The following is a 14605-nucleotide window of genomic DNA, read 5'->3' as shown; positions in this document are numbered from 1 at the left end:
GCTTAGCTCCAGATACAGTCACGTTGGGGGTCAGGGCTTCAGCACAGGAATGTGGGGTGACGTGAGTCGGTCCATCGCAGAGGATGCCCTTTCCTGAGTGCCCCGTGTGGGGACGTCCATCCCTGGGTCATCTCCATGACGACTCTGAGTCGCCACGTGTATGCTGGTGGCGTTTCTCGCCTTCGTTGGAGTGACGCGAGTTGGTGGTTACGGCAAAGTGGTGGGGAAGGGGGGGTGGCCGAGGGCAGGCCTGCAGACGCCCTCCGCACGTGTGTGTGGCTTTTCTGCCGTTGCCTCTGTCACCCTGGGGAAGGAGCCATGAGCTCTGGGCCTGTCGGGGTCGGACCCCAACCCCGAGGGGCACCGGGCGGCCTGCGCGTCTGCGCACGCGGGGCCCCGCGGTGGGTGACGGTGGTGGGCGGCATCACCATGTGCTTCTCTCTCACACGGTTTCCAAAGTCACCTGCACATCTGCCTGCTTTGTGAAGTACAGTCTGAACTTTACTTCTTGTATTGTGTTTTCCATTTCACAGAATTTCCGATTTTATTTTGCCTGTTAACCAAGAGAATAATGAGCCCTGAGTGTAGCCTCAAAATTCTCCACCCCCAGAGTCCTGCGGCCGCTGCCTGGGATTCATTCTCCTCCCGGAGGGTCCGGGGCCCTGGCCGCTGCGTGGCGTGTGTTTCTCTTCTGCTGCGCTCTCAGGCATGATCTGCATTTCCTGGGCCTGTTTTCTTTGTCTTTGTTCCAAGATTTTCTGGAGTATTGGGTTCTCAGAAGGAAGATGTGCAGGAGGAACTCATTCACATCTTGTGTCTGGAAATGTCTTTATTCTCTCCGCTGTGTTGGTGGGTAGTGTGACTGGGTATAGAATTGCAGGTTTCACGTCATGCGTCCCCAGAGCTTTGGAGATGCGCTGCTGACACCTGCAGCTTTGATGCTAGAAACCCGTTTGTTCCTCTCTGGGAGGTTTTAAAGTCTTCTCTTTGTCGTTGGAAATTTGAAAAATTCTCAAAGGAAATAACATGAGTCTTCTTCGTAAAATTCATTCTGCTGAGCACCTTGCGATGGTGCTGGAGATCTGGGTCTTTCTTCAACTCTGAGAAACTGTTTTCTTTGTATCTGATAGTTCCGTCCTTTTCTTTTTCCTGCATGTTCTGGGAGGTCCCCTTCTCCGCGTTTTTGAGCCTTCTTAGGGAACCGGTATTTCTGCATGAGACTTTTGATTTGCAAGAGTATTTTCTTTTTCTTGTCCTCTGGACCTTTTCAGAGCATCCCTCTCTCCTGGCACTGTAATGTCCCGATTCGTGTGGATTTTTACACGTCTCTTCCGATGCCTGCCCTCGGGTCTCCTCAGGGTCATACTCCTCTTATCCATCATGTAGCTGGTTCTGCCCACACGTCCAAGTCTGAGGTGTCCACCTGTGTGATGAACGACAGATGGAGTCGGGGTGCAGGTCCCTGCCCTTGAGCATGTAGACCTGTCTCCCGATTCCCTTCCCCTGGAGAAGCTCTGGCATCTCCGGTGTCACTGGTGCCCTTGCCTTGGGGACCGTGGTGCTGGCCCTGCACTGGGCAGTGGCCGGGGCTCTGCTCTGAGGCCGGTACCCACACCCATAGGCATCTCTTCCCCACAGGCAGCTTGGGGACAGAATTCCTCCAAGACCTTAGAGAATTATCAGATTTGGTTTTTCCTGTCCCTGTACATCACGGTCACTGTTTGACCTTTGGACCCGAGAGGTGGCGGGTGTGTCTCCGATGGAGGGGCTGAGATCTGGCCCCCTTTTCACCAGCTCTCCTCCTGGACCTGCCTTCCTGGGACTGGCTGCGCTCCCACTGCAGCCTCCCCCGCAGTCTTGCTTCTTTCTCCTTGTGCATCAGCTGACATCCATTGGCTTTTATTTTTGTACATGACTTTATCGTGAAGAATAACACGCATGCAGAGAAGTGCATTTAAAACTGTGCAGCAGAACAGGCGATGGAAGTGCGCGCTTTGTGGTCGCCTAGCTCTAGACGCAGCGCCCAGCGTGGCCCCGCGTTGCGTGGGCGACTGACCGTGCGGGGCCTGCCCGTGGTCGGAGGAGGTCGTTTCCCGGTGGCTCCTTGCAGGCGCGGTGCCGCTTCAGAGACCTGCTCAGACCTGTCGGGGCTCGTCTTGGGAATTCTCTTGCGAGGGTTGTTAAGCCCCTTGGGAAATCAGTCCAGTAAGGATTGAGGCTCCTGTGCTTCTATGCAGTGGCTTTTGCCCAATGTGATCGCCCACGTAGCCCAGCAGCACAGCGAGACATGGGTCCTTCTCCCAAGGACTCGGGTGCGTGGCCTGCCGTCCCCCGCCCGCCGGGCCGTCACTCACCGCGGTTTCAGGGACGTGAACAGTGATCTGGTTTGTAGCGTCAGAGATTCCCGTGAAAGGGAATGTGCAGGTTTAGATGCTTACGTTCTCATGTGTTTAAAAAAGAATAAATAAGAAGCAAATTCAGTTAATCTAGCCTGATTTTTACTGTGTTTTCCAAGTTGATCGTCCATCTAGTTTCATCCGGAGAAGGCTGCATCCCGGAGCCTGAGGCCGCCTGTGGGAGGCGAGGGTGGGGCTCGCCCAGCGCGTCCCTGCCCCTGACCTCAGCTCTGCCGCCTCTCCACATTTCAGTGCGCATTTTAGGTGCCGACGATTTCTTTTCATTTAAAACTTATATCCTTAGGATGCTGAGAGCTCACCCGACGTGTCTGCGTCTCGCGTTCTGTCCTGGGGGCCTCCCTTCTCACATGCTGCTGTCCCCGTAACGGGGCTGAGGCGGCTTCCGTTTTCCTGAGTGAACGGATGCGACAGCGTTCTGCTGCCCACGCGCGCAGTCGGAGGGAGGAAAGCACAGCCGCCTTCCCTTCCCTCCTCGGGTGTTTCAGTGACAGCGGCGGCAGGTCCCCTGGGACTGGCACAGTCCCTGATGGGGCGTGGGCAGTGGGGCTGCGTCCCCCGCCAGGCCTGGGTCTGACAGCTGCGCTTCTGTTGCAGGGTCGTGGACGTCCTGCTCAAGGCCATCATGCGCACCATGTGGTTTGCCGGCGGCTTCCACCGCGTGGCCGTGAAGGGGCGGCGGGCGCTGCCCGCCGAGGCCGCCATCCTCACCCTGGCACCGCACTCCTCCTACTTCGATGCCATCCCCGTCACCATGACGATGTCCTCCATCGTGATGAAGGCGGAGAGCAGGGACATCCCGATATGGGGAAGTGAGTGAGCCCCTGTCCTGCTGGGAGTGAAGCCCCAGTGGCGGCCAGTCCGGGTCACGGTGGCAGCACAGCCACGCCCACGCAGCTCATACCCACGTGAAATAGGCATCGGGCCTTGCATCCCTGTTTTCTTTTCTGTGATTTCTTCTGTGATATTGTTGTGATTTTCATTTTTTATGAACACGCAAGTGCCCTTGGCTGTGAGGTGTTGAAGTGCTCCTTGAAGTTCTAAGAAGAACGTGTCACCCTCATCACACAGAAGCTCTAGAAGTTGGGGACAGCTCGGTAACTGTCCCATTGAGTTAGTTTCTGTACCGTAAATCCAGGCGTATGAGCGTCCTGAGACCTCGTAACCCGTCACCAAAGCTGAGGGCTTAAAATCACAGGAATTCGTCCTCTCCCAGCTCCGGGACCAGAAGCCTGCCATCAAGGTGCCCCAGGGCCCCGCTCCCTCCGGAGGCTCCAGGGGAGGCTCCTTCCTGCCCCTCCCATGCATTTACCCACCGCTTCAAATGTCTTGACCACAGAGCCGCCCGCGGCCTTTCGGCGAAGCGGGCATCGGGCCCTTGTTGTCCGGGCTCGGGGCTCGCGGGACAGAGACTGCGTGTCCCTTCTGTCCTCAGAAGCGTGCAGTTCTCAGGTGGGACTCGGGTGGGGTCCCCACGGACACGCGCAGTCGGGGACCCCTGCCGTCCTGGGTCCAGAGAGCCCTCGGGGTTCCGCGCCTTGGGCCTCGCGTCCGTCCAGGAATTGGGAAAAGCCTCCTCATCCACTTTCTTCTCTTTGCCGTGTAGACAGAGTAGCTCTGACCGGTAAAACCCACCCCCGCCAGGTGAGCCGGCCTCCTTCCCCCTCGCCCCCTGGGAAGCGGCGCCGTGCTCGGCCAGGCCGGTCGCTGGGCTCGCCTGTTTCCCTGCGCCCCATCCTTCTGGGTGATTCCACCGAACCTCCCTTTCCTTCTCGTGGTCATTTTTTAGCAGCATCAGGAGTAATTGGTGCGGAAGGATAAAAGAGTTCCAGTTTGGTGAAGAAGCAGAATGTTTCGAGACGTGGGAAAAACTATCACTGAGATCCACTTAGATTTTGTGAGCGCCATGGACCCAACTAGATAGGATTTTATTCTTTTTTAAAATGGTTTTTCTTTGCTTTTCGGAAGACCTCCAAGACGTAAGTCATGAAATATTACTCTTTACAAGTAACAGAAATGCTCAGAAAAGAAGCTCAGAGCTCATCTTGGTACCAGCGAGGTGTGGCCCTGGGGCAGAGCAGGTGGGGACGTGGCCTCACCGGCCCAGGAGGGACCAACTTCCACGGCCTCTGCCTGCCATCAGTGCAAAGTTTTCTAAGAAGTATCTTCCCGCCTTTACATCCTCGTTCGAGAGGACCAGTGGGCTGGGTATCGCCATCAGCTTCGGTCAGGGAGCCCTGACCTCACACGCGTGTTGGGGGCCGTGTGTGTGTTGCTGGAATGGGGTCTGTGTGAGTGTCCTGGGGCAGCCGTGACAAAGCAGCACAGACCACAGAGCTCAAAACTGCAGAAATGTATATTCTCTCACTGTTCCGGGGGCCAGAGGTCCAAAATCAAGGTGTCGGCAGGTTGGTCCCAAGGGAGAGTCCATCCCAGGCCGCCCTCCGGTCTCCAGTGGTCCCGGCTCTCCTGGGCCTCCCCCGGCCATGGCCACATCACCCCGTCCTTGCCTCTGTCATCACGTGGCGATCTCTCCCTCTCTCCTCCTTACGGGGACACCAGTCACTGATCAGGGCCCACCCCAGCGCAGTGTGACCTCATCTGAACTTGACGGCATCTGCAGAGCCCCTGTTTCCAAACGAAGTCAGTCCTAGGCACCTGGGCTAGGACGTCAGCCTGTGTCTCTGAGGGACACAGTTCAGCCCGCAGCGAGGCTGGTGGGGTCTGAGCCACGTGCCCCAGGCCCTTCTGGCTCTGGGGCCTCCCCACTTCCCCCCCCACAGCCCCCCACCAGTGACACGGGTGACCAAAGGCTCTCCACGCCCCATGGGGTCAGCCCCATCTGTCTCTTTCTCCTGATTTGTCATCTGAGAACGCTTGGAGTTGTTACTGTGGGCCCCGCAGTTTGCAGGGCTTCTGGCCATCCTCTAAGTCCACTGAAGCCTCAGTGCCCCCCCTCCCCGATCCCTCGTGGTCCGCGCTGGCTGGCTGCCTGCCTGCCTGCGCCACGGCACAGCCCTCGGGGCACCTCTGGGGGCTCACCTCTCACCGGGCGCTGTGAGCAGCACCGCAACACAAGCACCGCCCCCCTCTCTTTCAGCTCTGATAAAGTACATCCGGCCGGTGTTCGTGTCCCGGATGGACCAGGATTCGCGCAGGAAGACGGTGGAAGTGATCAAGAGGAGGGCGCAGTCCAGCGGGAAGTGGCCGCAGGTGTGCCGCGCTGCTTGCGTTCTCAGCGGTTCTCCTAGAGGCGACCTTAGGGATTGGAGGGGAAGGGGAAGCACGAGGGCCAGAGCTTGCTTTCCCCGGAGGCTGGGTTCCTTGCGTTGCGTTTTATTTTCGATGAGTGCAAATCCAAGAACGTGCCGACTATCAGGTAGTTCGGGTTCCGGCGTTTTAAAAATAAAAGAAATGGGGGAAACGATTCTCATGCATCTCAAGTTCCCGAATCGTCTTTTAAGTTGTGTGTCGGAAAGAGCCAGCTGCCCTGACCCTGGGGTCAGCATGGTCTCACGTCTGAACACTGCCTTAGGCTGCAAGGTGCACCCCATTGCTTCTAAGAGTTCCGGGCTTGTCTGTCTGGCGCGTCCGGTTCCCTCGGGGCATCGGGAAGGCTGCCCCGGGCCGGGGAGCAGGGGCCTCGGCCAGTGTTAGCTGTGGGTGCGTTCGACCTACGCTGCGTGTGTGTAGTTTTTCTTTTCACTCGAGCCGACCTCGAGAAGCCGGAGGTCCCACAGGACTCTGGGTTCTGGCCGCTCGGAAGACATCGAAGGCCTTGCTGTGGCACCCGTGCCCGAGGACGGGCAGCCCTTTGGGGGCTGTGCTTCCGGGGCCTCCAGCTGCCATCCACACAAGAACAGGTTGAGCCCCTCCGCCATTCAGCTCACCTGCCTGACCCGCAGGCGTGCTGGGGTCGGTCCCACGCTGACTCGGTGCCCCTTGGAGATGATCTTTCTCTGGGGCTCAGGATTGAAAGCAGCCTCACGGGCTGTATTTTCCACCACGCAGGGGAAAGTTAGCTTACGTTATGTTGATGGAAGTCAGTAGGAGTTGGAGTGACTGGAGGTCCTGGTGAGGAAGGCGTTACTCCGCCGCCGATGCTATGGGTGTTTGCGCTGCTGGCCCGGCCCCAGCCTCTCCCCGACCCCACCCCAGGTCCCGTACTCAGCCACGGGCTCTCCATCGCTGCACCTTCGTCCTGCCTTGTGCTCGTGGCTGCCGGCCCCAGGCAGGGGGATCTCGTCCGCACAGCAGCTGCAGGTGGGCGCTAAGGCCACCTGTTCACATATCCCACCGCCCAAGGAGGCACGCGCTGTTCGCGTACCTGCGTTGCTTCCAGGTTTTAGTCGAACCAGCAGTCAGAAGGGAAATTACTGAAGCCTTCTGTATGCATCTTAACTTTTTCAACTGAATATAATTAAAGTGCCTAAGTCACATCAGGACTGGAGGAAATAGGTTGTGAAATTGGCCCCTGTGAACTCGGAACTGTCCCTTTGATGCTGATTTTTTTTTCCATTTCAAGATAATGATTTTCCCAGAAGGCACTTGTACCAACAGGACCTGCCTAATTACCTTCAAGCCTGGTAAGTAGTTTTCTTAATTATTTCTTTTCTGCCTCGAGAAGGTGGGGGAGACCCTCACTCCCACCAAAGCGCCTCACCCAGGAGATGCCCTTGTGCCTGTTTCCTGTGACCCTGGGGTTTTCTCTGAGTGTCCACGGCTGGCACAGATGTTGAGGAAACCTGCCCAGCACTGAATGACCGCTGACCGGGAAGGCCTGTCAGAGAAGCCCACTTTGTTCTGAGACCCACACGGGAAGTATGGGCAGGGGACTTGCTGCCATGGAGATAAGAGGTGTCCCTTTCTCCCTCTGCAGGTGCGTTTATCCCAGGAGTTCCCGTCCAGCCGGTGGTTTTGCGGTACCCAAACAAACTGGTGAGTGTGTTTCCCTGGCACGAATGTCCAGTGAATTTCCTGGGCCTGAGAGTTGCCCGGTATCTCAGGACATTGTCTCCATCTACCCTGGCACTCTGCCACACTCCCCAGCACTAGCTCACAAGTCCCGCTTTCATGGATCGCAAAGCCCTGGCCCTTCCTTGAGCCTGACGTGTAGGTGTGAGGCCCCCGGGTCCCCAGTGGCTCTTGCCTCCCAGCTCGCACTCTGGGACACTTTAAAACTGAGAATATTTAATTCCCAGAGGCTGGCAGCAGGAGGGAAAGAGGCTAAGTACCTCCGTGGTCCCTCTGCCAGGTGCAGAAAGGTGATCTGGACGGGCCCCAGCTCAGCTCGCAGGGTGGGGGGCCCGGACGAGGTTCTGGTGCCTGTGGGCACTCCTCCTGGGCCGCCCTGCCTGTAACCCCCGTGTGACATCTGTGGGCACCAGAGGCTTTCAGCCCTCCCTCTTCCGGGCCAGGGCCCTGGGGTCCAAGGTCAGTGCACTGACCGTGTGCCCATGGGTGTGGACAGGCCCAGTGTGTGAGCGCCAGTCAGAAGTGGCAGCCGCACGGGCCGGCAGACACAGCTGTTCCTACAGCTCTGAAGAGGTGCGTTCGCTAGCCAGCTTCTGAGAATGAGAATCCGTCACCTGTGTGTAGGATTCTAGATTTTCCCCTTTTTAAGTTTGTTGCATCCGCGTATTGGAAGCACGGCGCTGGGCTCTTCGGGGAACGGTGACCCCCGCCTTGCGCTCACAGTCTGTGTCACGTGCTCTTCGGCTGGCTAAGGTTTGAGCACCGACCTGCGTGGAGGGGGCCGGGCTGGGGACTGCGTGTGGGACGCCCCGTGGCAGGTGGGTTTCCAGGAGCCATAAGGGGGCAGGTGGGTGTCAGGCCTGCGAGAGAAGGAAGCCCTGGTGGGTGACCGGTGTCAGGGCAGAAGCAGCACATGTGTCACCCACGGTCCTCACCACGGTGGCTGAGGATGGAGGGCATCTGAAATGTTCCCGTGGGACCCCGGGCAGGCACGGGGTGGGGGAGATGCGGCCCTGTGGCTTTGTTCCGTGCTCCCTGCCCCCATCGGGGGCGCGTCTCTGACCGAGAGTCCAGGCGGGGACCCTGGGGGCTCAAGTGGGTGTGGAGCTGGAACGGGGCTGCCAACAGCATCACCTGGCTAGGTGGTGGTGATGGGCAGGGCGGGGCCTGCAGAGCACAGAGCAGGTCCGGGTGTGGACTGAAGTTGCCCCGGGCGCCCGGAGAAGGCGGAGGCAGAAGGGGGGCAGGACGGGGTCTTGGGCGGATGCTGGGATGGGTGACCCCGGGGCCGTGGGAGGAGAGGTGAGCGAGTCTGGGGGGACCTGCGGTGGTGGGCTCCCCCTTCTCCCCTGCCCCAGAGGGGACGTGGCTGGTAGGGAAGACAGCGCCTCTGGGGTCCGGGCGGGGCGAGGCCGGCATGCCCGCGGGCAAGGAGGAGGGGCGCGGCGCCCAGGGCTTCCTTCCTGACTCATCGCTCCTTTCCTGCCCCCAGGACACCATCACCTGGACGTGGCAAGGCCCCGGAGCGTAAGTCAGACCCCGCCCTGTCTTGTTTGTCCTGTCCTCCCAGGAAAGCAGGCCCGCTCCAGTGACCGCTGTGCTGCGTACTTTAGCAAAGGCAGAAACGGAGCGCAGGGCCACTGCTGCTGGGCGGCAGTTCGGTTTGGCCCAGGGAGGCTAGCTGCACGAGGCTGGCCTTCTTCCCACTCCTGGATTCCAGGGCCGTGGCGGGAACGTAACTGAGAACTTCTCTTCCCGCCTGTGTCTGTCAGCTCGGCGATCAGCTGCACACGGTCGGCCCGGAGAGGAGAGGGGAGCGTGGGGCCTCCTCCCGCGCGGCCGCTGGGGGCGTACGGGGGTCCAGGCGCCGGCATGTGGGCTGGCGTTCGGAGGCGGAGGGCCGGGCGGTGAGGCCACGCAGAGCCCTCCGAGGCCCCTGGCGCATCCAGGGGTGGGGTGGGGGGCAGTGCTGAGGCTGGAGGGCGGAGTGGGCGGAAGCTGGGGATTGTCTGGGAAGGGGATCCTTCAGGGTCCCAGTGGCCTGGGCATGGGGATGGCATGATGTAGGGCCTGGGACAGCCAGGAGGGGCCCGGGTCGGGTAGACGAGACCTCCTGAGCCGGAGGTCAGACAGGGCACAGCCAGGCGGGTGTGCGTGTGTTTAATAAGCTCAGTGGCGGCTTCTGTTTAATCAAAGTAGCCTTGTCACTCAGCGGTGTGTTTAAGGTTCAGGTTTAGGCTGAGGAAGGCGCCGCATCCCCTCGGGAAGGAGCATTGCCTGCTCGGTGGTGCTCTCTGCAGGGGAGCGGGGTCTGGAGACTTTAACTAAAAGGAATTGGGAAGCTTTTAACCAGTGCTGAAATCCGTTCATTTTTAAGGTTGAAAATCCTGTGGCTCACGTTGTGTCAGTTTCACAATCAAGTGGAAATTGAGGTTTGTATAGATACAGTGTTACACAATGTTGTGTGGGAGTTTATACAGATGCCATGTTATACAATGTTATTCTGTCTGTATTGTTATAATGTTACATTGTGGTCTCTATAGATACAGCGTTACACAATGTTATTTTGATGTCTCTATACATATAATGTTATATGGATACAATGATATATAGGGGTCTCTGTAGATATAATATTATACAGCGTCATGTTGGTATCTGTACAGATCCAAAGTTATACGTCATCTGTCTTGCTTTGAACTTTTTCCATTTCGCAGGGCTCCTCAAAGGTGCTTCCCAGGGGGTTTGCATCAACTTTGTGTCTCTTGCGTGACTGTTTATCCATTCAGATAGGATTTTAAAAATCAACAGGAAGCTAAGCCCGTCATTCTTTTATTATGGTTAGCATAGCTTAAGGGCATACCTGCAATTACTGATTCTTTTGGCTTCTACTTCTACCCAGTGCTGACACTGCCGATATCGAACTGCTAAACTTACCATACTGTTATCCTGTTTAATACTTGGTCAGACCAGGTAGACTGCCTCCCCGCATTCAGCCCGTTTCCAAAGTCACAATACCTGTCCTCCCTACTCAAATAAGTATGGTCACATTCATGCAGCCTGTAAACTTAATTGAGTGGATGAGGAATAGGGTTTATTTTCTTCAAAGGGGAGTTAACCTGCTACTCCTACACCCGAACATGAGAGATGAGTCTTACACAGCTTAAAGCATTTCATTTGCTACCTTCTGATAAATACTGCAGAGTGATACCGAATTTACAAATGAGCCCGGCTTTCAGCCAGGTTTATTCACTTCAGTAGAACATAAGCCGCTTAATTATGAAGGACTGGGCTGGAAGGGCCGTGGCCCGGGTCCAAGGGTGGCTGGCCTGCAACCCACGGTATTTTATGTGGCTCGTTTGCTGGTGGCCGAGAGGCAGCAGCGGGGAGAGACTCCCAGGAAGATGCTCTGTTTCAGACTGGTTTCTAATTTGAAGAGTTGGAAAGAAACTGTATGGCTTTGTGAAATCACTCTAAATTCTTTGCGTCACTCCTACAAGAAGCCAGTGCTGATATGAGGAACTGTTGCAACTTACAAAGTTTTTAAAAAAGGTAGCAGTAAGCGAGAGACTAGCATTATACGATGAGAACTGATAGGATTTGGGGATGTTCCTGTATTCTTGAATGTCCATACTAGAGAAAAGGGCTCGGTGATGGTCATTTTCCTTTTCTACAATGGGGGGTCGGCACAGGCTGTGAGACGTACTTATTTAAAACACGCAGAGACACACGTTCCTGGGACAGTTTATTATATTCTGCAAATGCAGTAGTTGTCAAAAAGCTAATAATAGTCTTTCAAGTGGAAATAATTTGTCGTGTTACCCGCAACACAAAACTGAGACTTTAGAAGTGGAAGCACACCTGCGATTCTTTCGATTCCAAAGACTAAGCCCCTGTGCGAAGTCGTAAGCACGACTCTCTGGCTTCTGTGTCGGAGGAGTGGTGCTCCTGCTGAGGAAAGGTGGGTTGTGAGTTTACACACGTGTGCGTGCATGGGCAGCAGTGACAACTCCAGAGACGATGCCGGTGGAGGGCGCTCTGACAGAGGTCTTGATTTGTCCGGGAGCAGGTTGTCATCGTGGTGGGGGGGGGGGGGGGCGAGGGCAGTGTCTTGTGCTCGTGCGGGTAACCGGCGTCTCTGTGTGCACAGTTCCTTCCCGTGTACACCCCGTCGGAGGAGGAGAAGCAGGACCCCGCTCTGTACGCCAGCAACGTGCGGCACGTGATGGCAGAGTGAGTGCGCGCCCCTTCCGCGGCGGGGAAGCCCCGGTGCCCTTGGCCACCCTGAGTATTTGTTACCCAGGGTCCATGTCCGCCAGTGCCGTGGCCTCGCTGTAAAGCCAGTCAGCGGCGTCGGGGAGGCGGCTGGAGCCAGCCTAGGCTGGGCATCGGCCAGCGTGTGCTTGGCTGCGTGCATTGTCTCCTGATCCTGTTGGAGGACGTTTCTGCTTGTTCAACATTTGGAAGATGGTTCATTGCCACTTAATTCTGCACATTGCAAACGTCCCCATTAGCCAGCAGTCCCCACGGGGGCTGCGTCCGTGTGCGTCCCTTGGAGACAGGCAGCGGGGCCTGGGCTGGTGCGTCCTCGACACGTGCCATCTACCCAGACAGCGTTACTAAGGTTCTGCCTCCGTCCCGCCGAGCTGAGTGTGGTATTTGTGCACTTAATCTCGCGCTGCTCGTACCACAGTGTGTGTGTAGCTAGGAATATTCTCACTTCCTACTTCCCTGCAGTTCCCGCTTGTTTCGGGCCCTGGCAGCCTCAGCGCAGACCCCAGGTGCCTTCACCCTTCCTCTCAGTCCCAGCCCCTCCCTCCCCTCCTCTCTTCTCCGGGGCAGAGGCTGCCTCTGAGTTCGGCCACTGCGGTGCCTGGAGGGGTGCTCGGACGGCGTCACCTGTGGGGAGGTGCACACGGCTGCCTGGCGCGACTTAGTTTCTAAGGGAAAGTCCATCTCCTCACGAGGGATGCGTCGTCCCCGCTCTAGTGCGTTCTGTGAGACACGCTGAGCAAAGTCGTGCGTTAACCTCGGCACACGTGAATTGAACTCAGCCAGGCGTTCAGTCCGCCCAGGCGCCCTCAGAGTGTTAGGCGCCGGCAGTGGAGTCCAGCCAGACGCGCCCGCTCCCCTCAGGCCCCCCTTCTCCGAATCCCACATGCGGACACAGAGCTGCCGGGATGCGGGAGATTCTCAACTCCCAGCGTTTGGGAAGTCAGGGCAGTGAGTGACACCCTTGATCAACCTCTAGATAAGAAAATAATACCCACAGAGTCGCAGGCCTGACAGGTTAGGTGTAATTTTTTGTTGTCGTTGTTCGTGTTCAGACAAATTAACTACTAAATATTTTAAATATGTATCCTAAAGAAACTTCTATGGCATCCTATAATCGGTGTTAACAGAGACACGTCGTGTTCAGTGGAAAAGGGCAGAAACCCATCGGGTCTCCCCTTGCCTCACAGCCAGAACCACGGGCGTGGGCCGTCACCTGCCTGGTCTTTAGTCACACCGGGGCTGCACCCGGGAAGGGCCGGGGTCCCGACAGCTTTGCAGGCGGCCCTGAGCCAGCCCCGTCCCCCTTCCTGTGGATAGCCCGGGAGCTCCTGGGGCGCTTCTGGCGTCCGTCCCCACGCGACCAGGCCTACGCGCTCCTAAGGGGAGCTTAGCAGCCCCGGAAAGAGGCCTTCAGCTTCGCTGTTTCCTTATTACCTGACGCACACAGCGTTGCCATGGCAGCAAGGAGCTATAGCGGTGCCCCAGTACCCGCCAGGGGCTGGTTCCCGGACCCTCGGAGACCAAAACCCAAGGATGCTCGAGTCCCTCCTGTGAGACAGTCTAGTGCAGCCGCCCCCCGTGTCCTTGGATGTGGAACCGCGGATCCGGAGGGCCGACTGTCCCATCGGAATGAGTAAACGCCCTTTCAGTGACGGAGGCGGGCTTGGGGGCCAGTTTTCTGTATGTGGTAAATTTCCTGCCATGAACGCGCTTTCCACGATAGTCAGGAGGCCATTTTTCTTGAAATCTGACGCCGCTCTTGGAATGACTGGGTTCTGACTCTCCCTCTCACTTCAGGGTGGTACCAGCACAGATAGCAGCGGCCCCTGCTGCCCGCAAAGATGACTTGAGCTGAGCTGAGCACCAGTGCGGGCAGCGTCGTCCTCTTCAAGGCGCTAGATGCGTGCTAGCTCCCTAGAGGGCGGAAACCACAGCGATAGAGGCTAACCACGAAGCCGGGGCGGCCCCAGGTTCCGCGTAACTGAGCTTTGGGGCCAGCTCTTCAGCCTTTATGTTTAGCTGAACGTGGTCTCTATTCTATTTATTGATTTGTTTGTCTGTTTCTATTTTGGCCACACCTCGAGGCATGTAGGGCTGTTCCCCGACCAGGGATGGAACCCGGGCCGCTGCAGTGAAAGTGGCAAATCCTAACCACTAGGCCACCAGGGGACCGCCTGAACGTGGCCTTTAAACATCACCTTCCCGCCCACCTCAGCGTCCAGCGCGCTCGCTCTGCTGCCCCGAGGGGCCGGCTGATGGCAGTGCCCTTCTCTCCCGCAGGGCCCTGGGCGTCTCCGTAACTGACTACACGTTTGAGGACTGCCAGCTGGCCCTGGCGGAAGGCCAGCTTCGTCTCCCCGCGGACACATGCCTTCTCGAGTTTGCCAGGCTGGTGAGGGGGCTGGGGTGAGTTCCCTGCTGCTTTCTCTCGAGCACCCAGTTGGAGGCAGTGCTCCTGTGGGCGCCTGAGACGCCCACCAGGCCACCGCAGGGTCTCCGCCTGGGCACTTGGTGACCGAGCTGGAGGTCACGGGTGGCGGGCGATCGAGATAATTAATGGTGCTTTTTCTGAGGTTTGGGGTTTTTTTCTTTTCTCTTTTTTTCAAATTCCACACAGAAGTAAGTGTCTTAAACCCTGAATGGTCGGCCCTGGCTGTCTCTTTAGGGACGCGCCCCACCCGCCACCACCGTCCGCCATCCCCTGAGGACCTGCCTAAGGGTGGGGCCCGCACACCCACAGGGGTGTCAGTGCTTGTGCGGACGCTCACACAGGGCACACTCGTGCCTTCAAGCTCCTGGAAGAGCCTCTCTTCTCGAGGACTGACTGCTGCTTGGTCTATGAATCGTTTTAATGTTTTGTTGGGTCTTAATACATGACAGTAAATCTGCCATTTTCAGCATTTTGTAATTTTATTGAAAAAGAATGTTCCCCTCATTTTTTGTTT

The 14605-nt window shown here is 57.3% G+C and overlaps 1 protein-coding gene across 1 annotated transcript in view; it reads left to right on the top strand.

The window, feature by feature from the left end:
• LPCAT1 (lysophosphatidylcholine acyltransferase 1) overlaps positions 1-14605 on the top strand; it is a 48285-nt gene that overhangs the window by 19454 nt on the left and 14226 nt on the right. The window contains exons 3-10 of the mRNA XM_030856527.2: positions 3012-3226; positions 5515-5627; positions 6940-7000; positions 7294-7352; positions 8881-8915; positions 9766-9820; positions 11536-11618; positions 13941-14066. Of these exons, the coding sequence (XP_030712387.1) occupies positions 3012-3226; positions 5515-5627; positions 6940-7000; positions 7294-7352; positions 8881-8915; positions 9766-9820; positions 11536-11618; positions 13941-14066 (747 nt within the window). The remainder of the gene's footprint in view (positions 1-3011; positions 3227-5514; positions 5628-6939; positions 7001-7293; positions 7353-8880; positions 8916-9765; positions 9821-11535; positions 11619-13940; positions 14067-14605) is intronic.

Source organism: Globicephala melas, chromosome 3, assembly GCF_963455315.2.
Source record: "Globicephala melas chromosome 3, mGloMel1.2, whole genome shotgun sequence".
Taxonomy (NCBI): Eukaryota; Metazoa; Chordata; class Mammalia; order Artiodactyla; family Delphinidae; genus Globicephala; species Globicephala melas.
The sequence above is the reverse complement of the archived record's forward strand: the minus strand, read 5'-3'. Positions and strand labels throughout refer to the sequence as shown.